Source organism: Lepisma saccharinum, chromosome 1 (assembly GCF_977018435.1).
Source record: "Lepisma saccharinum chromosome 1, izLepSacc3.1, whole genome shotgun sequence".
NCBI lineage: Eukaryota > Metazoa > Arthropoda > Insecta > Zygentoma > Lepismatidae > Lepisma > Lepisma saccharinum.
The window spans coordinates 80,582,205-80,609,970 of NC_139229.1; the positions used below are offsets into that span (position 1 = coordinate 80,582,205).

The 27,766-nt window shown below is 39.2% G+C and overlaps 2 protein-coding genes across 2 annotated transcripts in view; one reads left to right on the forward strand and one right to left on the reverse strand.

Annotated features, from left to right (window-relative positions):
* Positions 1–305: 305 nt before the first annotated feature.
* Positions 306–20,074, reverse strand: LOC145996910 (regucalcin-like). The gene is made up of 6 exons (XM_083133482.1): positions 19,989–20,074; positions 16,962–17,131; positions 15,084–15,290; positions 13,524–13,739; positions 11,535–11,647; positions 306–567 (listed from the first exon to the last, which is right to left on the reverse strand). The coding sequence occupies exons 1-6, from the start codon at positions 19,994–19,996 to the stop codon at positions 331–333; spliced, it is 951 nt and encodes a 316-aa protein (XP_082989608.1). The 5' UTR covers positions 19,997–20,074; the 3' UTR covers positions 306–330.
* LOC145996898 (regucalcin-like) overlaps positions 4,804–27,766 on the forward strand; it is a 113,105-nt gene continuing 90,142 nt past the window's right edge. The window contains exon 1 of the mRNA XM_083133470.1: positions 4,804–4,892. Coding sequence (XP_082989596.1) covers positions 4,873–4,892 — 20 coding nt within the window. The 5' untranslated portion in view covers positions 4,804–4,872. The remainder of the gene's footprint in view (positions 4,893–27,766) is intronic.

Here is a 27,766-nt window from a genome sequence, read left to right on the forward strand (position 1 = left end):
GTTACGGTCACCGGTTCGACATTCCCTTCCGATGCTCATGGCTAAGTTCTGCTTGTAGTAATTACAGAGTTAAGCCATGGTTGTACGAGATTCAGGATAAAATTCAGTTTGTGGAGAGCCCATAGCATCGAAACGAGACGTCAAGCCAATCAATGTTATCAAGAAACGTTATTCGCAGTGAAAGTTAGTGAAGTGACATGTTGTACATATATTGTTTATATTATATAGTTCGAGACGAAACCGAGAAAATGCAACATCTTGTCTGCATAAAGCAGGCTTTGTCAAACTCCTTTGTTTAGGGATATTGTATTCTATTGCTTTTATTAAACATTACACATTGTAATTGAAAGAGTTAGCAGGTAGTCCTTGGACACCGAGGCCCGTGACGCGGAACACACAGCCCGCCAGTGGCTGCTGCTGGATCTCGTCGTCCGTCAGTCTCTTCCGAGCAGTCGTGACGTAGAGAATGTCCAATTGAGGACCTCCGAATGCGACTGACGTCACTTGGGCGACTGGAAATGACACTGTAGACAGCAGTGTCCTTGTAGATGGATCGATCTTCAGGACCTGGAAGCAAACGAAGTTAATACTTTCATCATAAACATTGTTCGCGTGATTTTATGTGTAACTGGTAACCCTGTATTTGAATAAAAAGAAAATGTCAAGAAACAGCAATATAAGGCCATGGATGTTCCCAAGGTAAAATATTCCGGAGGTAAAATAGTCCCCCGTTCGGATCTCCGGGTGGGGACTACTTTGGGAGGTCCCTGGACTAAGGATAAGATCTACGTAAGGAATAAGGCTATTAAATTAGGCACCTGGAATGTTCTGAGCCTTTACCGGCCTGGGGCATTTCAGTGTACAGTTAATGAGATAGTTAAGTATAAATTAGATGTAGTAGCTGTCCAGGAAGTTAGGTGGCCAGGAGAAGGGAATTGTAAAACTAAAAATTATATTTTTTTCTATGGTGGTACTGAAAATCATAATTTTGGAACAGGCTTTTTCATAAATAATAGAATTATCTCAGCTCTTAAAACAGTAGAATTTATTAATGATAGGATATCATACGCAGTTTTACAGGGTAGGTGGTGTAAAATTATTTTAATAAACATACATGCACCAACGGAAGATAAAGATGATAATACTAAAGATGAATTTTATACAGAGTTAGAACAGGTCTTTGATAAATTTTCTCAGTATGATATGAAAATTCTGTTAGGTGACTGTAATGCACAGATTGGCAAAGAAGAGACATTTAAACCCACGATTGGTAAAGAAAGTCTTCATGAATTAAGTAATGATAATGGTATAAGATTGATTACTTTTGCAACCTCAAAGAATTTAATTGTGAAAAGTACCACTTTTAAACATAAAGATATCCATAAATATACCTGGTCTTCTCCAGATGGTAAAACTCATAATCAGATAGATCATATTCTCATTGATAAGAGAAGGCATACTAGTATAATTGACGTTCGTACACATAGAGGTGCTGACTGTGCCAGTGACCATTATTTAGTAATTGCTAAATTAAGAGAAAGACTCTCAGTGATAAATCATAAGCAACAAAATCTAAAAGTTCTAAAATTTGATACAGGAAAGTTTACTGATGAAAGAATTAAGAAAGATTACCAAATTAAACTGTCAAATAGATTTGATGTTTTGCAGGATTTAAATGATGATGAAAATATAAATGAAACAGACGTAAATAAGAATTGGGAGCACATACGTAATGCAATAGAATCAGCAGCTAAAGAAAGTATAGGATACCATAAACCGAGCAAAAGTAAGCCATGGTTTGATGATGAATGTCATAATCTAATAGAAATAAGAAATCAGACTAGACTTAGGTGGTTAAATAACTCTGATAATACAAATCTAAACAATTATAATAGAATAAAGCGAGAAGTTAACCGCACGTTTAGAAGTAAAAAAAGAGATTACTTGAAAAGCAAAATTAACGAAATTGAAACAAACAGCAAAAATAAAAATATCAGAGATTTATATAAAGGTGTAAATGAGTTTAGAAAGGGGTGGCAACCTAAAGTAAACTTGATAAAAGATAAAGACGGTGATTTTCTAGCTGACCCAAGTGATATTCTAAATAGATGGAAGAACTACTTTAATGACCTTTTAAATGTTCATGTAGGAGATAAATCAGAAGTAAATGAAGTCCTCACAGCAGAACCTTTAGTTCCAGAACCTAACTTGACTGAAGTTAAAGATGCTATTAAAAGGCTAAAGAATAACAAAGCACCTGGCATTGATTTAATACCAGCTGAGTTAATTAAATATGGTGGAAATTCATTAATATGTCAAATTCATAAATTAATTTGTTTAATATGGAATAAACAAGAAATCCCTCAACAGTGGAAAGAATCCATAATTGTTCCTGTGTTTAAAAAAGGTGATAAAATGAACTGCAATAATTACCGTGGAATTTCTCTACTCTCAACAACATATAAAATATTATCTAACATTATTTTAACAAGACTAACCCCATATGCTAATGAAATTATAGGTGATTATCAATGTGGATTTAAACGTAACAGGTCAACTACAGATCAAATTTTTCACATCAGACAGACACTTGAAAAAAAGTGGGAATATAATCAAAATGTCCATCAGCTATTCATTGATTTCAAAAAAGCATATGATTCAGTCAAAAGAGATAAATTATATAATATATTAGTAGAGTTTGGAATACCTAAGAAGCTTGTTAGTATGATAAAAATATGCACCAGTGAAACAGAAAGTAAAATTCGTGTGGGTATTAATATGTCTGACAAATTTACAATTCATGATGGGTTAAAACAAGGAGATGCATTATCTCCATTGCTCTTTAATTTTGCCTTAGAATATGCTGTTAGGAAGGTAAAAGAAACTAAAGAAGGACTAAAATTAAATGGAGTGACTCAGTTGTTAGCATATGCAGATGTAGACTTACTGGGGGATGATGTGAATACAATTAAGAATAATGCTAAAATATTTTTCAAAACTGCTAAAGAGATAGGTTTGGAAGTTAACAAAGAGAAAACTAAATATATGCTTACAGGCCGAAACCAAGTGTTAGGTAATAATCAAAATCTAATTATTGATAACAACTCGTTTCAACCAGTTTCCAAATTCAAATACTTAGGAGTAATATTAACAAATGAAAATTATATTAAAGAGGAAATAAAAAGTAGGCTTAATTCAGGAAATGCATGTTACTTCTCTCTTCATAAACTTTTGTCTTCTCGTTTAATATCTAAGAAACTAAAAGTTAAAATATACAAAACAGTAATTTTGCGTGTAGTATTATATGGGAGTGAAACTTGGTCCCTTACATTGAAAGAGGAACATAAATTGAGAGTATTTGAAAATAAGATCCTTAGGAAAATCTTTGGACCTAAAAGGGATGAGGAGACAGGTGAGTGGAGAAGGTTACATAATTTAGAACTACATAATTTGTATTCATGTCCAGATATTATTAGAATAATTAAATCAAGAAGACTTAGGTGGGCAGGCCATGTGGCACGAATGGGAGAGGAAAGAGGAGTTTACAGGATTCTTGTTGGGAAACCTGATGGTAAGAGACCTGTAGGAAGGCCAAGACGAAGATGGAGGGACAACGTTGAGATGGACCTAAGGGAAATCAGTAGGGATGGAAAGGAGTATATAGAATTTGCTCAAGATAGGGACAGATGGAAGGCCTGTGTTGCTGCAGCCATGAACCTTCGGGTTTACGAAGGCTAGGGAGTTAGTTAGTTTAGTTAGATAATTACATCTGATTTTTGTTAGTTAGCGTCGCTTTTCTACCATGTTTGGCCAATCGCGACGATAATCAAGTGATAAGTTCGATTCAGGTGTCCACCTACACGAAAGACACGTTGAGGTCATGCGCAGTGAAGAAAGTTACAGGGAACATAAGCTAGGCACTGTCTACCCTTTTATTTTCTCTTCCTTTTTGCCTACCTCCGTGGAGGAGTGGTTAACTCAACGTGCTTCGATGCCAAGGAGTCCGGGTTCGAGTACCTGCCTGGGCATGGGTGTTATTTGTGTGTCTCTTCATCAATTTCATCATACCATCTCTCATCCTCATCGCCGCGATTACCCAAATGTGACAGAAGAGCGACGCTTAATAACAATTATCAAATAACATTTTCTTTCCATATTTAGTTTGTAGATGTAATGTCTATGTTGTAATAGTACAAATATCTTGTCAAAAAATAAAGCTTGGGATGCAATTTATATGGATAATATTTCTGTTTCAACAATTGCTCCGTTTATTAGCAAACATCCTATGATGTTTTTTGATAAACCATTGCATCCATTCGAAAATCTTGACTACCGTCACACGTATGATTTTGAATTATATTCACAACTTTGAGATAATGAAGTGATACATTAACTAGAAGGTCAATTTAGAAGTATGAAGCGTCACGATTATAAATATACACAAAACCGACGTCTAATGCAAAAATACAAATACGAAACACTGCATTGTGCAGAAAACGTTTTCCGTGTGAGTGAATCTTATTCCTTGCTCTTCTATTCTTTCTCACTGCTCAACATTTGCGAACTTAAAATTTAACGAAAATCAGTCTATATCTTTCTCTCTGTTTCTGATTTCCGCAAAGTACCGTTGTCAATTGTTCTCATACTGCTCTGAAAATGTTATTCATTTTAATCTACATAACCAAATAGCAAACCTTCTGTTGATTGAAACGAAATAAAATTCCACTCATTTCATTTCACAATAGATGGCGTTAGTGTTGATAGCACAATGACGTCGGCCTGCGTAGCATTCATTTGAGGGAACGCTGCAAGGTAGGCTGTGTGCATGCGGTTGTCTTCCTTGGCTGCTTCGACATTTTGCAGTTTTGTCAGATGGGACTAGTTTTTGTGGTGTAAGTTAATTTGCTTAGTTTCTAATGTGGTTCTTCGGACTGCAATGTGATTTCTTATTCGTGCAGCAAAAACAGTCACGTTGTAATGATCAGATCAATCTCCATTTTTACATTAAACTTGGTTTGTTTAAGCAATGTATTGGAAGTTACTAGGATAAAAAACCTATCAAAATGGAAGGGTTTTTCCACATAACGAGCTCGTAGCTCCGAAAATTTTCGCGAGTGGTGGTGTTGCACAGTTTGTTTCCTTTGTATTTGGTTATTTTACATTGCTTTAACCTCTGTGGTTTAATCGTGACGAAAAGGATGAATGTGACTAGATAAAATAGATTGTAACGGTTCAGAATGTTGAATGAGTTTTCGTAAGTCTTACAGACTGGAAACGATTGTGGGAGTAAGTTCGAAGCTTAGGGAAACTAATTAGCACAGTTAAAAGCTTACCGGAGAAATTATGATTTGAAATTTAGCTTACATGAGCAGGCTTTCCTTTGTTTCCGGTCGACTAGGACACGAGAGGCTTCAGAAGGAGGTTTTGTGCTCGAGACTAGATATTACGTGATCATGTGTTTAAAGTGTTTGGGGACGTTATTTTAATATTTAGAGCTCAAAACGTGACCCTCGTAAGCTAAGAACGAAAGCATTTAGCAACGAAATACTCTTCGCACCCCTTGCGCGTGTACATGGCAGCAGTAGTCCGTATCCAAGATGACAGTGAATGAATGAATGCTTGCAAAGAGTCATATAGAGTATAAGGAAACCATCGTTCTCCTGAAAACTGAGAGTAAGTAAACGCAAAGACTCTGAAGTATGTGTTTACAGGCATTATTAGAAACCATGTAAAAATGTGTGTACACCATTATCAATTCAGAATTAAACTAGTTCCTTGGACCAGATAGATTAAAGAACGAACTCGATGTAATACCACTGTCGGAATGAAGAAAATTTCTTCGGATATTGACCAAGTGTGCTATGGTAAGGATTATAAGCTTTCGCAGGAGCTTATGTCCGTTTTCATTTTAAAAAATTGAATTATCTTCCACTTGCCATTTCGATTCGTGTGTGCACGCGATAATTCGTTTGGAACGACTTAAGATGACCGGACCCTCCTCCGATTTTCTTCATATTTGGCATACTCACTAATTGAGGCCTCCTAATCACGAATCTGAAGTTAAAAGTTGTGGGAAACGTCTAGAAATTGCAAAATAAGCTAAAATAAGGCGTTAGTTTTCGGAATGGAAACTGTCTATTTTCGCGAATTTTTTTGTTTCACAAGAAAATAAGTATTCCTGATACTACCACGACACCAAATTTTAACTGTTTGCCTAACCTAACCACACGTCAATGGTTCGTGGGGCTAGCGTCAATGGTTCGCAATTATTTTGCAATTTCGAGACGTTTCCGACAAATTTTAACTTCAGATTCGTCATTAGCAGGCCTCAATTAGTAAGTATGCTAAATATGAAGAAAATCTGAGAGAGGGTCCGGTCATCTTAAGTCATACCATTCGTTTCTAAAAACTGTGAAACTCGTCCTGTAAGTTGGACGAACCTACTCACACTTCGGGGTTAAACATCTTAGTTGTGGTTCCCTCTTCTTGAAATGCCGTACATTTTATGTTACGTTTGTTATGTTGAGTTAGGTTCTCGTACGGACGAATTAACAGAGTACGAGAAAGTGAATATTTTGACAGTAGCTTGCTACATTTTTAAGGTCAAGTGAACCAACTTTATAGCCCTGCAAAAATTGATAAATTGAAAGCTTAATAATGCAAAAATCATAAAAATCTATCTGATTGAGGTTTTCAACTTAAGGATTTGTGTCGTACACAGCAGAGGCGCCAACTTATGATAATTTTTTTCATTTGGGGGGGGGGAACAAGGTTGACATAAACAATATTTTATATGTGTTAATATATTATGTAAAATGTGTTGCTATACGTGAATTGGGGGGGGGGGACAGAAAGTGCCTTGCAATATATGTCATAAATATGCTTAGGATTTGCACAAAAATGCTTTTTCTTTTCCTTGGACAGAAAATTTAAGCTTTTATATTTAAAAATAGTTTCGGGCAATTTCTGAGAGTAATAAGTGAATTTTATAGTGGCTGTTTTTGTGCCTATTTTAATAAGTGCCTGTTTAAAATAAACTGTTTTTGAGTGCCTAATCCGGGAAAATGAAAAATCTGCCCATGTTTGTCTGTATATTATAATGCCTATATTGTATTCGGTGCCTTTTTCACTGCCTATTTTTAGAGTTTTTAGTGCCTATCGATCCTCATCCTGATTATGAGGCCTTTCCTCCCTTATTTTGCCAATAACGATGGGACCACGGGTAGTGTAAATAGTATAGGACACTGAAAAGTATCATATTGGAGACGTAACAATTTTTTATGAAATATTTTGATGTCAGTACTTAAGTTGTGAGGATTTTTTTGTGTATAGCCTAATGATGAAAAAGTTTTTCCTATGCGCGAGAACTTTTATTTCTAATAAAATATATAACAGGCAAATTATTGGGCGAGCTCAAGCCCCACAAGCCCATTTAAGTTGGCGCCACTGCACAGTATTAAGAGTTATTGCCTAATATAAGCAATGATATTTTTAGTGCCTTTTGTCTGCCTAGATTCTGGACGTTAGCGATCACTTTCCGATTGATATAATATTAACAAAACACAGAAATTTTCATAAGAGATGATCACACCGGAGATCGGTGTGATCTGATGTTAAGTACCACATTTCCCACTAGGGGCGCCAACAGTGTAGGTTTCCTCATGAAGGAGCGCACGTGTCTGTGCCATTCGTGCTTCAGGTGCTGCGCCAGCAGCAGGTTGTTAAACATTCACGGTTGAATGGAAAGACGTGAGGTTCTTGGACAGTAGTGTTGGGCAAACATTTGACCTAGCAGTGTTAAGTGTTCATTCTTAGCCACAGCCCATCGTGTTCTGTGAAGTGTACTAGTGTTAACGGCCATAAACACTTGTAGCCCGGTGTAAGGGATGGCTGCTTACACGTCCCAAGAGCTGGCGGACATGCATCTGATTTATGGGGAGGCTGGAGGTAATAGCCGTGCTGCAAGGCGTCTGTATGGGGCACGTTTTCCAAATAGGGTGTTACCATCGCACACCTTATTTCAAACTGTAGACACTCGACTTCGGGAAACAGGATCTGTGTTGCCACCTCGTCGAGAAGTTGGACTACCGCGAAGTGTGCGAACACGACGGTTTATGGAAGATGTGCTAACTGCAGTGATGGATCATCCAGGCACCAGTACGCGCGCACTAGCCCACGAACGAAACACCTCCCATGTGAATGTGTGGCGAGTCCTGGCAGAAGAGGGGATGCACCCATACAAATTGAAGAAAGTGCAAGACCTTTTACCTCGGGACTTTGGTCCACTTGAGGACTTTTGCCAATGGTTTGTTCATCAAATTCAAACTATCCCCAAATTTCAGAATACGGTACTATGGACTGATGAGGCTATCTTCACGAAAACTGGTGTGTTCAGTAGTAAAAACAGTCATGTGTGGGAACATGAAAATCCACATGCACTGCTAGTGGCATATCATCAGCACAGATTTGCAGTGAATGTGTGGTGCGGGATACTGCATGACCATTTGATTGGACCGTACATTCTCCCTGTTCGCCTATGTGGACTCACTTATCAAGCATTTCTCAGTGAGGTTTTTGCCTGAACTACTAGAGGACGTGCCCTTGGCACTGAGACAAAGACTGTGGTTTCAACATGACTGTGCACCCCCACATTTCGATCGGAATGTGCGCCATTTCCTCAATACCGTATTCCACAACCAGTGCATTGGCAGGGGAGGGTCTGTGCCATGGCCACCTCGATCGCCTGATATTACGCCCATGGATTTCTTCCTCTGGGGAGAGATGAAACGCCTCGTTTACGAAACACCTGTCGTGTCAGCCGAGGACCTCGTTGCCCGTATCAATGTAGCTGCAGCATCGATAGCAGAAACGCCGGGGTTGTTGGGTCGCACTAGACAATCCTTGATTCGCCATTGTCGCCTCTGCTTGGAAGTACATGGTGGACACTTTGAAAACCGTCTGTGATGAGGTTCCCTTCACATCTCCATTAAGCATACTGTGTTCCCTTCATGGTATGCAACCTATGACAGTTCATTTTTTACGTCATGGTGCCCTTCGCTCAGAAAATTTTCTTTATTTTTTGGTGCCATTCAACAATGCCAATTTTCGTTGATACCAGCTCACGCAGAACGCACACCCACCCCACTCTCGTCAACATCTTCGTTGGCGTCCTTTGGGGAATCCCTTGTGCCGATATTGCACAACATTGCCGCGTGATGTTTTGACAAGAGCGTACCCAATTTCTTAGTGGACCGCCCAACACCGACGACTTCTCTCCACCTGTTTTGCCATTATTCACTTCGGAAAATCATTTTCCCACGTTTTTAAACGTCAATAATTCGGCAACAAAGCCGTTTCCGGGATTTCGTTACATGAACTGTCCACCTTATTTTCACTCGTACAATCACCTCCCAAGCGTTGTAAACGAACTTACGAAACACCCTGTATATATATATATATATATATATATATATATATATATATATATATAGTACAGTAGCTTATAGTAGGCTACTGTGTTCTGCAAATCAATTTTTTAATATTTCCTTTGTTCTCGTATTCATCGATTGATTGATTTTGGTTAATTTTGCTTCGCATTTCTGCCACTTTTGGCTAATTGCGAAGATGAAGATGAGTGATGATATGATTAAATTGACAAAGGGCACTCAAAGAACAACCGTACCCAGGACGGGATTCGAACCCGGGATCCCAGACTTCGTGTGCTAACTACTCCGCCACGGGAGACCGGCTTTCTTATACCAGGACCACTGAAAATCATGATAATTATGTTTAAATAATTTATATTTATACATTAAATGATACGTGTTTGCAATGATTATTAAAATAAAGAACATGTCTAAATGTGAGTTTTAAAGAAACGAGATATTTTCGGATCACAATTGCAGTTCCATAAAAATCTGGACTGGGATCAACTGTCCCGATTAAATCAGGACGTTCATCAATGGTTATAAAGCTAAAATTACCAAATATTGCACACTGCCGACTTCTGGAGTCTGCCACTCTACACAACAAACACATTAATTTATGGAAGGACAAAATTGAAACTTTTATTATTTATATTATTATTATAAATGTTATTTTCGTAGCTTTTTATAGTTTCATATAGCTATAAATATTTCCTAGTTGAAGGGGGGCAAGGCCCCACCGCTGGATACGGGCCTACCATGGGCATACAGTATACGCAGGCCAACTACCAAACTTTTTCAGTAGTCTTAAGAACTCTGACTTTGGGTTTTTAGTTTGAATTATAGGTATCCTATATAATCATAAAAAAATATCGCAATTAATAAACATTTAACGTGTATATTTCTCGTATAATGACCTAAGAACAATAAGCAGAACATGCTTAAGATTAAGACCAAGAATTATGGGAAACTACTAAATTTCTTAATTAGTGTTTATTTCAATTTCCGATGTGCCACTGGAGCGACGTTCATTATGCTTAATTACAAAACTGGGTATGTTCAATATCAAACTATTACTTTTATCTGACGGTGCCAAATTTTTATCATATCCAAAAACTTTCTTTACCACAATTATCTTTCCTATACTTTTCATTGAATTACATAAGTAAATTTACACTTTTTCTTGTGAAATATTTTTACTCCATGATTTCATTCTACAATTAAATCAATTATGCATATGAACTATTTTTAATTTAAATATTTGCACACGATTGATATGTAGCACTTTCCTTAGAATATGATTTAATAACTTTGGATATTTTAAAAGTCTATCCATGAAGTCATATTAGTTGCTTAATTGGTAGCACCATTGTCTTATAAACTCGCAATAAGTAGTTCGCAAACAATTATTTTTATCTGGCGCTGCTCCCCCTGAAGCGCGGGACCTGGGGCGAACGCCCCGAATTGCCCCTCCCTCCCTCCCTCCCTCTTTCTCAGAAACAGGCATGTTCCCCATCTAGAAAAAAATGGAGTGCTTTTCATTTGTTTTTGCCTAAACATCTGCATATATTCAGTATGAACCTTTGCATTACATGATACTTTGTGGGAATTAAGTATAAAGTAAAACCTCGTCAATGCGGACTAATGGTGGGGGGGGGGGGGGTAAGTTGGCGGGTTTAACGAAAGTCTAGATTAGCTGAAATAACCTAAAAGAACAGTAGAAGTGCATTAAAACTCCGTTTATAGCGACAAAACAAGTTGATTATGGTGTATTTAAAGGACATAGGGCTAAATACACTATACAGTACAGTACAAAGTCTGCGGGAATCAGAATTTCATCAGTGGTTGACTGCCTTTTCTTGGGAAGTTCTCTTGTTGACTTCTAGCCACATTTAAAACCTTGCATTCGGCTTTTTTTTCCCTGTCCGGATTAAAGGAAGTCTGGGTCTGGATTAATGAAGTTTTTCTGTATTTTATAGGTCTTTGTTATAAATCGTTAATATATTTTCACATAAATTTCCGACTGTTAACCGTGTACTGTAATAGGGCATACATCTATTTTGCGCAATATAATAAATTAATAAATAAAGTATGTTGACCAATACTCACTTGATACCCGTCAAAGCACGCAACCCACAGGTTTCCATCAGTGTCGATCGTCATGCCATCTGGAATTCCAGTGATGTTGTAATCATCGAAGTTAAAAACAACCCTGCGATTGCCTGAAAAACTGTGCATGTTAGGTGTAAGAAATCCAAACTTCCAAATATGAATTTTTTAATGTTCTATTGACATTCCAAGCGAAGTTAGATTAGTTTCGGTTGTAGGGAGAGCTGGCGAACAGTGATAAAATTAGTGGTTTCTTTGTGCCCAAGTAACAAACTTACACGGTTCTATGCACTCTAAAAAAGAAATATGTATCTGATATTCCACCACTATTTATGGTAATGTGACACTCCTTTGGTGTCAATACGGAATTGGCGTTATGTAGCACCATCTTTGGTGTCTTGTTACACACCAAATATGGAGACTTTGACACTCGAATAGGTGTTGCGTTATACCAATTAGGGTGTTGCCAGTTTTGATGGCAATTGAGTTTCATATTTTTTTAATAGTGTAGACATGGGAGCGAGATTATATCGGGTCTCGAAATAATACAATAAAAATGCTTATTGAAAGAAATAAAAAACATCTAATGTTGCACATTGAACAACCCAGCGGTGGTCCATTAGGTAGTTCGTCTGACGGCCATGCGAGAATTCCAGGGCGATTTCAGATGGAACTTTTTCCTGCAATATCCCTGCATATAGTGGCTCAGGGGAAGGGGGACGGCCGGAGCGTGGTACTGTGATAACATTACCTCCACAAATGGCCGAGATTATGAATATGTGGAGCCATACCTCCACATCCGCATATGCCTTCACGGCGTGTTGCTATGCGTAGTTGGCAGCTGTATCTTTCCTTTATTACCTATCTACAGTGTATTTCTAAAGCTCCGCAACCCTAACTTTGATTGCTTATAAGTAAGGAAGGTAAAGTTCCCCGTGCATATATCACCGTGCCGTGAATGCTCATTTCGGGGATGTAGGGATAGGTCCCAATCATTCTCGATGTCAGCCATTTTGGAGGTAATGTGATCAGCACCACACTCCGGCCGCCTTTACCCCCAGGGTTGGTCCCAAGTACCCATTGATTTGAGCCTGGGTGAGCCCTAGAGCCGCTTTGAGGGGAAGAGGCCGGAAAATTTCCGACCTTAGATCACCCACGCCCGGAATCGAATCCGGGTATCCTGCGTGACAGACTCCCTACCGACTAGACCACCGCGTTTCCTGCTTATAAGTAGGGACCTCGATTTTTCGGTGTTTTGTTCTCGAAAAGTGGTTTTATTTATCATTTTTCAGTGTTTTTCCCCCCCAATTGGCGTTTCCTGCCAAATATACATATAAATTTATACATTCATTGTGTTTTTAAACAATGAATGTGTATGAATTTGTCCCACGACAAATTAATCTTGTGATGCATGCGTTGGAAACTTATTTTCGAGGAAGTTGTTTACCGGTTCTCGCGCGACAAATGCCGATGTTACGGCCCCCGTCTGACGCTAGGTGCGGTTCGTTCTCCCGCCATAACCCTCTCCGCTTTGCTCGGGAAATGCAAAACGTTCCCACAGGTAAAATTTCTTGGGATCATACATGTGCATGTGGTTTCATGTAGCTGTCGGAATTATTCCGTGTATTTTGGAGAATGAGCACCTTATGCATTTACTTTTATTAAGCCCATAATACAAGATTGGTTGATTTTTCGCGGTATTTTCGTTTTTTGTGTTGAAATTTGCGAAAAAGACAACAATTCGCATTTTGTCAAATTCGCATTATTTCAAAACCATGAAAATGTTTATAACATGCCGCTGCACAAAGAAACACGCATTTTTTCGGTGTTTTCGCATTTGCGAAAAATCAACGTGCACCTATAAGATGAAATGGGTCAAATATTCACTCCGGGTTTTCATCATGAGGCCTCATGAAAATATTTTTGAATTCGTCTCAAGGATTAAATGTAAATGGTAAGAAAATATGAAATATCAAAGGAAGGCCTTACTCAAATTCCCACTTCCTATATCATAGTCGAACGCTTCCACTTTCCTCGTGCTGCTGTCTATGTAGTACATGACGGTACAGTCCATGTTCCATGCGATACCGTTGGAGATGCTGACGTTAGTGACCCTCCGCGTAAGAGGCTCGTCCGCTGAGAGGCTGTACAGAGATCCTTGGTTCGGCTCCACTCCCGTGTCAGGGTCGTCGTTCCCCATAGTCCCTGCGCAGGGAGAGAAAAATGTGTATCATGGGCGTCGAGAAGGGGAAGGGGGTTGAACAGGTAAATTGGCATCGAAAAACAGGAAGCTTGTTGTTTTTATGTTAACAGAATAACCAAAGTAAAACTGCATTACATGACAAAAAATTAATATAAAATACAGGAATTAAGTTATGATTTCATTTTCTACCATTTAATCGAATGAATAAATTGTTTTACAGTTTTTAAAATCACCAAACTTAGTTTCAATTTCATATGAGAGGTCACACAACATGAACTCGGAACCTTTTTCTTGAACGAGGTGTGTAAAAGTTGAAAAGAGAAAATAGAATAAATGTGAATTCAGTACACTGTGTGAAAAAAGTGCTGGATATTCACTCATCTGGTAGATCGAGTACAAAAGTCCCCCCAAAGATACGTATATTAATAATAATCATTTAGATTAAATTGGTTCATAGTTTATAATTGTTATTGTGTAATAACAATTATAACCGTGGTGATTGTTATTGTTTACTTTTCAAAGTTTTATCAATGGCCTGACACTCCTACAAAAAAAGTTCTGGTGATGCCTATGGTGTTTGTGTGTAGTGTTCGCCACTCCTAAGTAACATAAGAGTATGCCTCCAGACATTTGTACGATTTCAGCGTTTTAGCAGCATAAACGGGATCCGGGAATTTCCCAATTTTTTCCAGGTTTCTCCATATGTCTTAAAAAATTCAAATACTCCATATTTAGGGGAATTTTGTAACAAAATAAGCTCGAAGATCATCTTTATCCCACTAATTTACATTAGCCCCATCTAGTTCGCTACACTTTTTCGCTGTCATTGCATCAACGTGGCTAGTTGGTTTCAAGTAAAAAGTGTTTAGTTGGTTACAAAGTGCAACACTGAGTCGTCTTACGTTCTGGAGCTGTGCTCAGTGTGGTGTATTACCACATGGTACAGTGGGATCCAAGAGTATTACCGTGCAAATTGTCCATGACAATGGTGATGGACAATTTGCACAGTAATACTCATGGATCACATTCTGACCAATCAAATTAATATGCAAAGCAGCAGACATGGATTTGTTGAATCGTTTGGACTTGAACACCGCTATTCTCGTGCACTTGGTTGAACACAATTTATTTGCATCAATCTGACACTCGGATGCACCTTGTGCCAAGAAGTGCAGCGAACTATGTAGATGGGGCTATTGGGAATTTGGTCAAACCGAAAGTTCTTTTTTGCATCTGCGATAATCAAATTGCTTGATCGATTCTTTGTTTACCCAGTAACATCCCTTATGAAAACTTGTAATAAGCATAGCAGTTGTATATTTAATGTGGACAAAAGCAGCCCTCACCTGCCCACAGACGTCCACGTTCGTCGGCCTTGGCGTCGTTGAGTCTGTTGAGCGGTTTGTTTTGGTCCACTTGAGCGATGACGCTCAGCACAGGAGCGCAGCCGCTCCGCCCATCCCAGGTCAAGATGGTGATGTTACGGCCCACGCCGACCACGAACTTGCCCTTTGCTCCTGCTACAGGGATTACGAACGCCACCATTCCCTGTTCTGGAAGAAATAACAACCGTTTTCTTGTCAAAGATGCTTTTAAATTTCTTGTAGGATTTTGAACAGAGTATTTCTCTATCTCGTCAAACAGGCACGTAACCAGAGGGAGGGTTAAAGGGGCTGAAGCTGAGAGTTCATATGCGAGCGTGGCAAGAAGTAGAGTATCGTGTTGATGTGTGCCGTGTCACCCGCGATGCACACATTAAACTTTAGTAGGGGTACAAAAAAACAACTGAGTTCCTCGTTCGTTTTGGACTGGTTTCATTAATGTAAATTCAATACTTTACTTGCAATAAATATTTGTTACCCCTCAAGTATTTATGGAACACCCGGTATAATTGTTAATACTTGCCCTGTTATAATGTATGGATCTTCTTCTGGGCGGGCCTCAATTTGGGTTGACATTCGTATGTTATAGCAGTTAACTTTTTCATCAGAAGTAGTCGTTAATTTACTATTTGTTTTACCAATTTTCAGTCATCCGATTATTCTCGTAGTGTATTTTTTTATTTGAATTTAAAATGTTGGGTGCGTCAGCACATAAGCTATTTTGCACCCGTCACATTATACGGGGTCCAGCCCCTTACCATAACTAAAATAACATAATTGTAATGTCGTGTAACTAAAATATTAAAACATTCTGACTTGGGCTAAAAGGTGAGGCTGTAGAGGGATACTCAGCACACATAAGGACAACACACTGAATTGTACTGGCAATAGGGTCAGTCGCCAGAGCCTCGTTAGTCTGAGAAAAGCTATCCAAGGTGTACTACGTGGAAGTGAGGTTGAAAATTGCGTGTACTACGTGGAAGGTCACACCTGTAATTCTTTTTATTTTTGTATTATTTTTTAATTCATCAATTAACATAGGATTTGTGTGTTGTGGATTCAATAACAATTTGTATAAATCTCTGATTTTCTCCACAGATTTTGCCCCCAAGAAATCCTTACCCAAAACCACGTGACTTCTGAGATTGTTCGATTCCTATGTCTTTTTTTTTGTCTTTGAATATATTCGTCGTTGCTGTACAGCTCATAATATAAAGCCCCACAACTTTAATATAACAGGTACGTTAAGTGGTATTACTTTATTACATGTAAATGGATGGTTCTTGCACAGCTGCTATTGGAATAACCAACAGGATTTCTCAGAAACCATGTGCATTTGTTTTCATTAACTTCGCTTTAATAGCGGACCGAGAATAGAAAGTTAGGAAAGCAAGCAGAGTACAAATATCAGAAAGGCAGCATCACTTCTTTCGTCTTAATTTGAACAATAACCATATTTTATCCTGAATTATACTCGAACATAGGATTCTTGCTTCAGAATAGTTGCAGAAAAGTTAAAATAAATATCTAAAGGAACTTTCAGATCTAAAGCGACATTGGGTTCACTCCAAAGTGGAGTAGCAAGCGACACAGACATTTCCTGTCTGTGAAAAACCATTCACTGCGAATGCCCGACCGCCAGACCGAGGCGGAATGGTGTACGTTGAGAAAACGGACTAATAAGAGTAACATGTACGTACAGCAGCTTGTCACTTTAGTATGAAAGGTTGCATTTATTTGTGAAGGTTGGTTTTCAAGCCACACATGTCGCTTCGGTCTGAAAGCTCCCTACACTTCAATACTAAAAATCGTGCAAAACAGTAAAAACGTCATTTCTCTTACCAAGGTAGACCTGGGTCAGTTTCCCTGTAGAAGGGTCGTAGCGATTCACCGTCTGCTCATAAGTGTCGATGAAATACAGGACCTGTTCCTCGGGACTCCAGTGTGGTCCTTCTGCTAGTATGACAGGGTGGGTCACTGGGACAACTTGGACCTCGGAATTGCACACACACCTACAATATGCATTATTAGTACATGAAGAGTGAATTTGAAATTCAATGGATGTGTTTGGTAGAGGATCACTAGGTATGAAGCAAGTGTAGCTATTATGTACTTGGAGGAGGCCCAGTCGGTAGTACCAGAGTCGATTCTCGGGATGTGTGATTTTAGGTGAGAATTTCAGACATGCATCTAATGTTCTTGAATTTCCAACGTAGAATGCACGAACATTAGATTGAAAACCACATACTTCAACTTTCTCCTCTTTCCATATTTCGTTAACTGCAGTAATAATGGAGTTGTCCTATGGTGTTGGACTTTTGAATCATCCTGCGCACACCCACACCCACACACACACACACACCCACACCCACACACACACACACACACACACACATACACACATATCATGCCCCCCCTCGAACTATGAAATATTTTGATGCAAACATACAAAAATACTATGGATAATTTTTGAGATTTTGCAAGAATTTGGATTTTCTTCTTGTATAAATGAATGGGTTGTCTCTGGAGAGAGGCAGACTCCAGAAGTCTGCAGTCTACTATATTTAGTAATTTTAGTTTTATAACCATTTATGCGAAGCTACTAAATGTTCCAATTTGGCCTGGACAGTTTACCATATTTACTCCCTGTTTTGACTATTTTCGAACTGCAGATTTGAGGAGAAAATGTCCCCTTTTTTGTGGTTAATTCACATTCAGACATGATCTTCATTATAAGGATAATTCCATAGCGTTGGTGGTCACATTCAGGGTACGAATTCCTATGGTAGAAGGGGGATCTCCCACCTTCCCACCAACGATCTTGTTGTATTAAAAATGTCCCCCATTAAAATTTTTCGAGCGTAAGAGTTTGTGTTATAACAACAAAGATAGTTTGGACTTCAAACATATTTTACTAAGAATAGCATCATAAACACATACAAAGAAGGAAAAACAAAGAATGATGTCAGACTGTGTGTTGTACACTCTCTCTCTCTCTCTCTCTCTCTCTCTCTCTCTCTCTCTCTCTCTCTCTCTCTCTCTCTCTCTCTCTCTCTCTCTCTCTCTGCAGCCATAGATAAGATTTTAAAATTATATCAAATTGAACTAGAAATGGAGCTGTAGCCGGGAATCCTTTATTTTCGATTTCATATGAACATCATTGGTTTATTGAGATGTGTGATGCCACCAAATATAGGGGGTGAAAACTAAGAAAAAATTGCCATCACTTTAAAGCTAACGGTAATAGCAGTGCCCCCACCCCTCTTGACACCTAAAATTACCCTAGGAGCCACTCGTATGCAGCCTTCGTTAATCTAGCTCCTTGAAAGTCATATTTAGCTCTATTAATGGTGAAATGTAGCTCTTTTATGCACATCAGGTTTGGCAACACTGCCAGGATGGCCGTATGAGAAATGCATTAGGTTTATGGGACCATTATTTTATTCGTTCTCTAAGGAATATGAAACATCAAATGACGTAGAAAAGTACGTGGACTGAAAAAGGACACGTTGAACTATGTCATAGTAGTAGGAAAAGTAGAAACTCCCATTTGATTAGCCGTAACTTGAAGTTGATTTCCCATAAGGAATACATGGGATTCTGTAAATACTTATTCATCATATTTTTCAAACATCGTGTCTAGCTTACTAATCAACTTGAGAAACAGTTTTCACTTGCAACATGGAGAGAAATTCATACTCTCTTACATACTAAACCTTCTTTTAAATAGCAGTGCCCAATCCGACGATATTGAAATAAATGCAGAACTACTGCGTAATTGTCCCTCCTCGCCTTAACATAATAGGAAACTAATGTCTTTTTAAAGTTTCTCACTTTTTGAGAGTAAGTACATAAAATTTCTACAATGCCTAAGTATGCCAGCTACATCTAGGTGGGGGGGGGGAGGGGGTTGCAAATTCGGTGCAGGGAGTGCTGAAATCTCTAGCTACATTTCTGTATTTCCTTTCGAGAGACAATTAATAGATTTACACCATTATAAAAACATAATATAATAAAAGTATGAAAATTTATCATTTTTAATAAAAAGCAATAATTAAATAATATCTAACACTTATTTAAAACATTTCACCTATCTTGTAATTTCTTGACATTTTGAACCAGTCGTTAAAGGAATTAATTTGCTAGTTTATAAATGTAGCATTAATTTGTTTATATATGTGTTTATAAATATATATAAATAAATTAATGAATGATATTAATTAATTATTTAATAAATGGCATATATTTCATAACAATTTTATATTATATATATAGAACCAAGGTTGCCCCCCCCCTCAAAAAAATCTTGGGTACAGGCCTGAGATGAGGAATCGATTGAAAAATAACGCTATTAGACAGAAAAGGGCATGCTGTTCACATGAAAAACCAAATCTCACATTGAAGACATTCCCAGCGATAAGGCCTGTGTGAAAGAAAGCTAGCCGATCGCAGAGGACATACTGAGCTCGCACATTTGCCCACTTGAACGACAAGTGTCTTTTTTGTATCGACGGTGGTCACGGAACCGTTGCATCCACCTTATGGTCGCCGTCTGGTCCAAGAATTTTCCATGACGTTTAACCCGAAATGGTGACGAAATATCATTTGGACAGTAATAATTTTAAAAATAAGTCTCTGCTGTGAATGTGCGGTATTCTAACCACGACGCGATGTTATTAATAGCATATCTATCCCAATCTCTCTCATTTCCTACCCAGCCACACACAACATCGCCATACTACGTGGATTTAGTAGTATTACTACATTGCCCAACTCTTTATATCCATAGTTATAGCTGTTCAAGTTTTGACAATTGGTAATTTCTTAGCGATATTTTTGTCACATTCCATTATCTAATTTCAAAATTACTTCGCCATTGGAGATCCTATTGTAAATGGTGACTCAGGACTGCAGCCCCATAAGCCTCCTTCCAAGTCTAGACCTGTTTGAATCCAGGCAACATAGCCTCAACAAGTCATTATGTAAAAATAATGTATTATCGACTACCCTCTATTGTTAGAATATACAGAGTGTCCGAAAAGTCACGCAACCCGGTGTTTACGACCGTATAACGGAATAGCGAAACGGAATGAGAAGAAACGCTCTCTGCCAAGAAAATGCCCTGTATATTGGGAAAATTTAGAGAGACAAACATATGTAAGAACTTGCATGTTTTAATAACAAATAAGCAAAGTGTTGCCAAAGGCGGAAAAAAAATATTTGCAAATCGTGTGTATTGATGCACAGAACTCACTGAGGTAAATTATTGCAACATTTCTCAATACCAACGAACAAGTTGGATGGCCATCTATTGAATTTGACAGAAAAAGAACTTTGACGAAGTTTCAAAAACATTGCAGAAGGGAATAAATGGGCTGTTCCAAAAATCGATGTTTTCACAATATTACGCAGGACGCTGGCAACACTGTTGGTGTCACGTGTCACTAACAGACGTGTTTCACCCCAGGCTATCACACTAAGGCACTTTTAACGACAAAGGAGAAAGTTTGTTATTCTCGAACATATGCAATAAATTACATACACCTTGCAACCCTGAAATGTGGGTATCCCTAAATGCTTCTCTTACGCAAGAATATGACGATGTTCGGACATATTCTTCAACAATAAACACTCTTTCCTGTGTAGAATATGGCATTTTAAAAACACACACAAGACGTGAGCATAAGTAGACACAATCTGGAATGCCGTTCGCGGCAAACAGCAACTACCTAAGGCACAGAAAACATAACAATTCATACACGTTCTTCTGTACCCACATTTCAGGGTTGCAAGGTGTATGTAATTTATTGCATATGCTCGAGAATAACCAACTTTCTCCTTTGTCGTTAAAAGTGCCTTAGTGTGATAGCCTGAGGTGAAACACGTCTGTTAGTGACACGTGACACCAACAGTGTTGCCAGCGTCCTGCGTAATATTGTGAAAACATCGATTTTTGGAACAGCCCATTTATTCCCTTCTGCAATGTTTTTGAAACTTCGTCAAAGTTCTTTTTCTGTCAAATTCAATAGATGGCCATCCAACTTGTTCGTTGGTATTGAGAAATGTTGCAATAATTTACCTCAGTGAGTTCTGTGCATCAATACACACGATTTGCAAATATTTTTTTTCCGCCTTTGGCAACACTTTGCTTATTTGTTATTAAAACATGCAAGTTCTTACATATGTTTGTCTCTCTAAATTTTCCCAATATACAGGGCATTTTCTTGGTAGAAAGCGTTTCTTCTCATTCCGTTTCGCTATTCCGTTATACGGTCGTAAACACCGGGTTGCGTGACTTTTCGGACACTCTGTATTTATGTATAGAGAAAGGATTTTAAGGTGCAAAATTGTGATCGGAAAAGGGTCTGAAAATGTTTTCAAACAGGTGCAAAAGAAGGTGCTGATAAAATGCCTTTATTCAATGCTCTTTTTCTTCGCCTTCTGTATATGTATAATGCGCGCGGACCGCAGAGAGAACTGTGGCTCTGCCGAATAGGTTTTGTTGAAGTTTGTGTTTTTTCTCGCGGTTTTGCTACATTATCTTGGAAACTATTGGGGCTGCAATACTGTTTCATAGCTCTCGTTCTGCTCTACAAAATGAGACTATAGGATTTTATGTAGCTGCTCAAGAAGAGTGTAAATAGTTTATTTTTCTGTCCATTTTTTTAACAAAACATGAAAGAAAAGGAAGGAAAAGGGTGCCGAAGCATCAAAGAGGGGTAAAAAGGAGATAAATGTGCTAATCTCACGAAAAGGTGCAACGAAGTGTGTTCATTTTACTTCATTCCATGTCCTAAAATACATCTCAAACGATCGGTATGTAAACAGCTATATTTTTGGAAAGGTGTTGCACCTTAATCAGTTCTCCAGTTATACAGGAATTACGCCCACGGACAACTGAAACGTATAGAGGACATCAAAACAAACAACGTTTCTCAGTAACATTTATCTCGTTGATGCATCATTTCGGCGCTACAGTTGTTCAAAAAAGCCCGATTTACCGTTTTACACACACATTTGATTGCATTTGTTACGTCATATCCCGTCGTGAAGCGATTCTTTCCAGAGTTGCCAGAAACACACACATTCTGTGAAAAATGACATATCTACAATCAGCCACATTATGTACCGTAAAACAAAACGAGAAAATACGTTCTGTAACCTAACAGGAAGTAAACAAATGATACGAAAAATGGTAGAAATAAAATAGAATTCATGTGGAAGTGGTCATATCGAATTTTGTCTCAGCTTACATGTCTAATATTTGCAAATCTAGTTACCAAGTTGGTATCTACAATTTAGTCTATCTACTTCGCCCTTCTAATATTAGTTGTATGTGACACACTGAAACTGAACAGATGACAAAATAGAAATGAAAGAATCAAAATTCCAAGGGCAAACAACACATAATATAATGTATATTCAGGGCATTATGAGGCAAGTGGCAAAAATGGTTGAAAATACAGGGCTATATGTAGTAGGAAAACAAGTCCTCCGACGACTGTGTTTATCTACGCATCGGGTACACATGTAATAGTTTGCAACTGTGAACAGGGCAGTATATTCGCTACTGATTCATCATTAGATTGTTACTGTGGTTGTACGTGCTTTAGCTGTAATCTAACAACGTGAACCTCGGATACTTCCGTTTTCAGCAGAAAAATACCACAAGACATCTGGACACAAACCTGTAGATATCAACCTTGCAACGAGATGCAGCTGACCGTAAACTGCCCCATGTAAGCTGTAAGCCCAATAAAATTTATTGTTGTTGATAATTGACATGTAGGCTGAGACAAAATTCGATATTGACACTTCATTTTGAATACGTTTTTTACCATTTCTCATATCGTTGGTTCACTTCCCCCTTCCCCTGAGATGACAGCTGATTTTCTGGCTGGTAGGCTATGATGTCTACTGGACGCGTCTCTCGCTTCGTTTTACAGCTAATAATGTGGTTGGTAGTTTGTAATTTTTCACCAAATTTGTGTGTTCCTTGCAACTCTGCCGTGCGCTGTTTCGCAGCAGGAAATTACGTCACAGATACGATCAAATGGTGTGTTGGGTTGCCAGCATCCAGGCGGCAAGGGTCCTTTTGAATGGCTGTAGCGTCGAATCGACGCACCAACGAGAAAAATGTTACTGAGAAAAGTTGTTTGTTTTGATGTCCTCTATACGAATATGTGGTCCGTGGGCGCCATTAAAATGACACCCTGTATAATGTACTGTAATGGATATCACTAATTCCTTAGCAAGGCTGTATTGTTTTTAGCATTTGCACAAGTTTTATTATTAGAAAACTATACTGCTGTGTAGTTTTTACGCACACAGCTGCAAAAAGGGAAATATTTATGTGAAAGTGTATTTCGGTGTACTACATGCTCTGCCTAGGTTGCTTTCTGCTCGGTAATCCGGGAAGCCACCGGTTGGGTTTTCTCAACGGCTTCCGCGTTTGAAAGGTAACAATAGGACCTTGCCTCGGTGGTTGGGGGACGGGTCGTTTGTCGGAGGTATAAATACCGGTTCTGACTTGTTACATTCTCTCATGACGCCGAGGGACTGGTGGCTCCGAGCGCCGGCGTTGGACATGCTCTCTATCTAAATTTGGGGAAGGACCTTTCGGCACAGCAGCAATGCATAGAGAACATGACTGAATCCAGTACCAGACAGCAGGCAGCGAGAACACCGAGATTCCAGGATGGGAGGCAGCAGTCGGCGGAAATCGGCGGCAGTCAAGCATCGTGGAACTTCGCCGGCCCCATTGTCTAACTTTTTGGCGGGAAGGGGGGGGGCGCGTATGTGGATCCTAACGGTGACAACCAAGCGCACAGCCCAATTCAAAATTACACGTACCCCGGACGTACGTTCTCGTTCGCCTGCCGGACGAGAGGGCTCTGAAGCTCCAATCTCCCTCGGGGAAAGTGCCGGTCGCCGGCTTCCCAGTTGCATCAAGCTTGGTACCCTCCGACTCTCTGATACCGAGGTATTTCCTTTTTAGGATTGCCAAAGTTAAGAGATACTTAGCGAAAGAACGATTTGTCCATCGAAATTGTCTGAAAGTGCAGGATGTCCTTCTTAGGGCTGAAAGCACTCGTCGCTCAACGGTAAACGCCCCTTTTGAGGACCAAAAAAGCCGAAATCTCCGATGTTCCTTAGGGAAAAAGAAAAAACGGGACCAAGTGCAACTGACGATAGAGTTTTCCCCCTCCTTCTCAGGAGGGGGGATATCTCGAAAAACCGGTAGCCGAAAACACAACCGGGGGAGAAAGGAGTGCGTGGACCTGGGCAAAGAAGCGGATGCGGAGGAAAAGGACAGCGGACAGCAAAGGCAGATCAAAACCGACCGGGTTGGTGGCCCTCAAAAGGGCCTTTCCACCCAAAGTCTGTCGGGGAGTGGTGACCCCCGGCAGCACCCCCCGACTGCTGTGCGCTTTCGGGCGTAGGGGACCATGTGTTCTGTCGCGTCATCGGTTTTTTGTTGTTTTTGGCCGGTGATAATTACCCCGACTCGGAAATGGACCTAAGGGGTATAGGCAGGCACATGGGCACAAAGGTGGTTCCCCCGTAGCAGCAGTCACCCACACTGCAATGACGTTAAGCTCTGGGTGTGGTTATTACCGATACCCCGCAAGGGGACAGATTTCAGACCGGCCTCGGCCGTCGGACTGGCCCTACGAGAAGTCACTCGCCCCTAAGGCAATGAAAAGCCAATGCTGTCTTAAATCCCGATCTGAAGCAAAAGTAACAATGCCCGGAGAAACAGACGAGCTCTCTCTAACGGACAGACACCCCAAGCAACGACTTCTCCTCTCTTTCACGCAGACGTCTTTGGCAGTTAACTTCCGATGCGGCTTTAATTCAAAATTCATTTTCGATATTTGTTTCAAATAAGGTTGTAAGTCGGAATGAGTAGGTCCAACTAACACACAGATTTGCAGAGAGCCTTCGGGCTTTACCTACCTACCCTTCCAAATTCCCGACTCCATCCTCCCCGTAAGGATAGGAACCAATAGGGTGTGTGTTTTTTTGCCCCCCTTCAACGTGGGTTTTTTTCACACACCAGTATCTAGATGAAGCTGTTATTCCAAGACATCCGAGGTTTTGTCTGCTTGCAGAATTTTATCCTCGGGAGCTTCCCTTCTATTTCTCTTTTTTGTCTCTTGTAGTTTTTTCTGTCTGTCTAATTTTCGCCGTCTGGTAAAAATCCTCTTTCCATAGGGTTGAAACCAGATTTAGTTAAAGTATTCGATGTCCCACGTAGGTAGATTTGCATACTAGTGCATGCCTGCATGGAATGGAGGTTTCCCAGAGGGAGAAATCCGGCTGGACTGGATCTATCCCGAAGGGAAGATTGTACCTAGGCAAAAGACCGAACATGAGGCTATAATGTGCTTGGAGAGTGCATTAGTGCTTCAGGCGAGGTCTGCGCCTTTCGGTATGGTTGCCGGTTGACTTAGGTCGGGCACCACTCACCCCCGCGAGCTCCTTTGGGGGCGGGGATTTTTCTTTCTTTCTTTCTTTTTTTTTTTTTACATTCTCTCATATCTCAGAATCCCAGGCTCGCAGAGACTTCGATACAAGGCCCGATCGAGTGAGGCAGTTTTTATAGATGTATACCTAGGTAGAAATACACACAGAGTGAGCAGCGTAGTGTGGGGACCTCTGTGTGATAAACTGCGGGGGCGGATTAGCGCTATGGTAAATAGTGCGCTCTTAGAGTAAAGTCTTGATAAGTACAATTCTCTGTGTTATGGGGCAAAAGGCAACCGGGAACAGTTGATAATGGATTTGTTATGGAAAGATTTTCATTCGGCGAAGGGTAGAAGTGTAAATAAATGTTGTAAATAAACAGAAAACTACGTGAGACGTCATTTCTCCGTAACAATACTGGGGTCCCGGATTCGATGCCCGGGGGAGGCACATAGTGGATCGGATTCCATTTTAAACTGTAGGTCCAGTCCCAATTAGCCTGTCTGTGCATGGAAGTGAACTTAAAAGAAAACTCGAACAATATTGATGTAATATTGACGAAGTCATGGATTACTGCTGCAATCTCTAAGGCAAATCAATCAATAAACCTGCAGTACTGCACTCGGAATGGTATTCATGATTCTTATGATATTTTTTTTTATGCCCAAAATATTTTATAAAGTAAATCTTCGAATGTTTCATGGTACATATCTGAAATAACCCATAACACTAATCAAAACTGAACACAAGGAACATAAAGAATAGAGGATAAATGTTTGCTTTAATTCTAAATGTCCATAAAAGTATCAGTTACATGATACATGAAGATAATTATCATTCAAACCTCTGCATAAATTGACACTAAAGAACCAAAATAAAGGTTCAGGTCAGGTGACCTTGGAAACCACGTGTCGCAACAGCTACTTGAAATGAGCTAGATTGTGAACCAAGTTATTAAAAACAAGTATTCAGTATAATGTTCGTTTATGCCGGAGTTAGCCTATATTGGTGTGCATGGATAGCACACACACCCCCTATACGCCTTCATGGCGTGGTGCTAAGCACAGGGGAACACTTTTTACCTTTTTTACCTTTTATGGATAGCAAAGTATCATGACTGCCATGAGAAAGTAGTAGCACAGACGTGGTAGTAGCTATTAGAAATGGCGACCAATCCAAGATCGCCACATCAGGCTACAAGCATTTGCTGTACACTTTACAGAATTCATTCGATTGATATGAATTTTAAGGAAAATAACAAGTGTGATATGTGTTAAAGATTAGCGTTTACACTAGAATATTTGTTCGGAATATTTGCTTCTCAGATGTCTAAGCTGTTGGTAAATTCATTATAAACATAAAAATGTTAGTAAAAATATGAAATTGTGTTCGTGATTTACTTACGGTTGTTCGTATCAAGAAACCTAGATAATATTGAAATCGGATTGGCAGCTATTTCTATTAGCTACTACTTTCCAATGGCAGTCATGGTATTTTGCTATCCTTACACACCCATATAACGGCATAAAAGAAAATTAGTACCCCACGTTATATTAAAACCTTGGCTGCCCCCTTGGACTGAATGTGCTGTTCATTGTCATTTGTAGATAGGCTAACTTCTTACCTGTTTCCTTGAAAAATGGCGATGCCTATGAGGGCAATGGCGATCCTACTTAACATGGTAGAATTCCGTCACTTGTTTGGTCGGATATTTAGGAGAAATGTGAAGAATCCAGTTTCTTCAGAATAATATATTTGCTGTAAAGGTTAAACGTGGTCGAATACATTAATAAGATTTTCACATCTAAACTGAGACAAATAATAAAAAACTAAATTCAATAAAAACATTAAAAAATATAGTACAAATTATTTTGTTTTAATTTTCGTACTGCTGCAATATGAATTGTAGTTAAAATAAGCTTCATCATTCATCATAAACATAGAATAAAGCTTCATCATTTTCCCTTCTTCCACCACTCCTTTCTCTACATGTTCCAATCCTACCCTCTTCTCACCCCTCCTTCACAATATAACCTTCGTCACTTTGAATGGTCAATAATTAATTTCCTTTCGTATATCTTAGTAAAATCAACCTCTAAATATATCCCTGATTCAGTAAAGGAACTGACAGTCAATTTTTTCTAATGCCGAATATTTCCAACGCCATTTTCTGGAAT

Excerpts from the sequence above, each read along its gene's own strand:
- LOC145996910 (XM_083133482.1), bottom strand. Across the intron at positions 13,740-15,083 it reads ACGTGGACGTCTGTGGGCAG|GGACTATGGGGAACGACGAC; the intron begins GTGAGGGCTGCT and ends CTCCCTGCGCAG. Across the intron at positions 11,648-13,523 it reads TATAGGAAGTGGGAATTTGA|GCAATCGCAGGGTTGTTTTT; the intron begins GTAAGGCCTTCC and ends ACAGTTTTTCAG.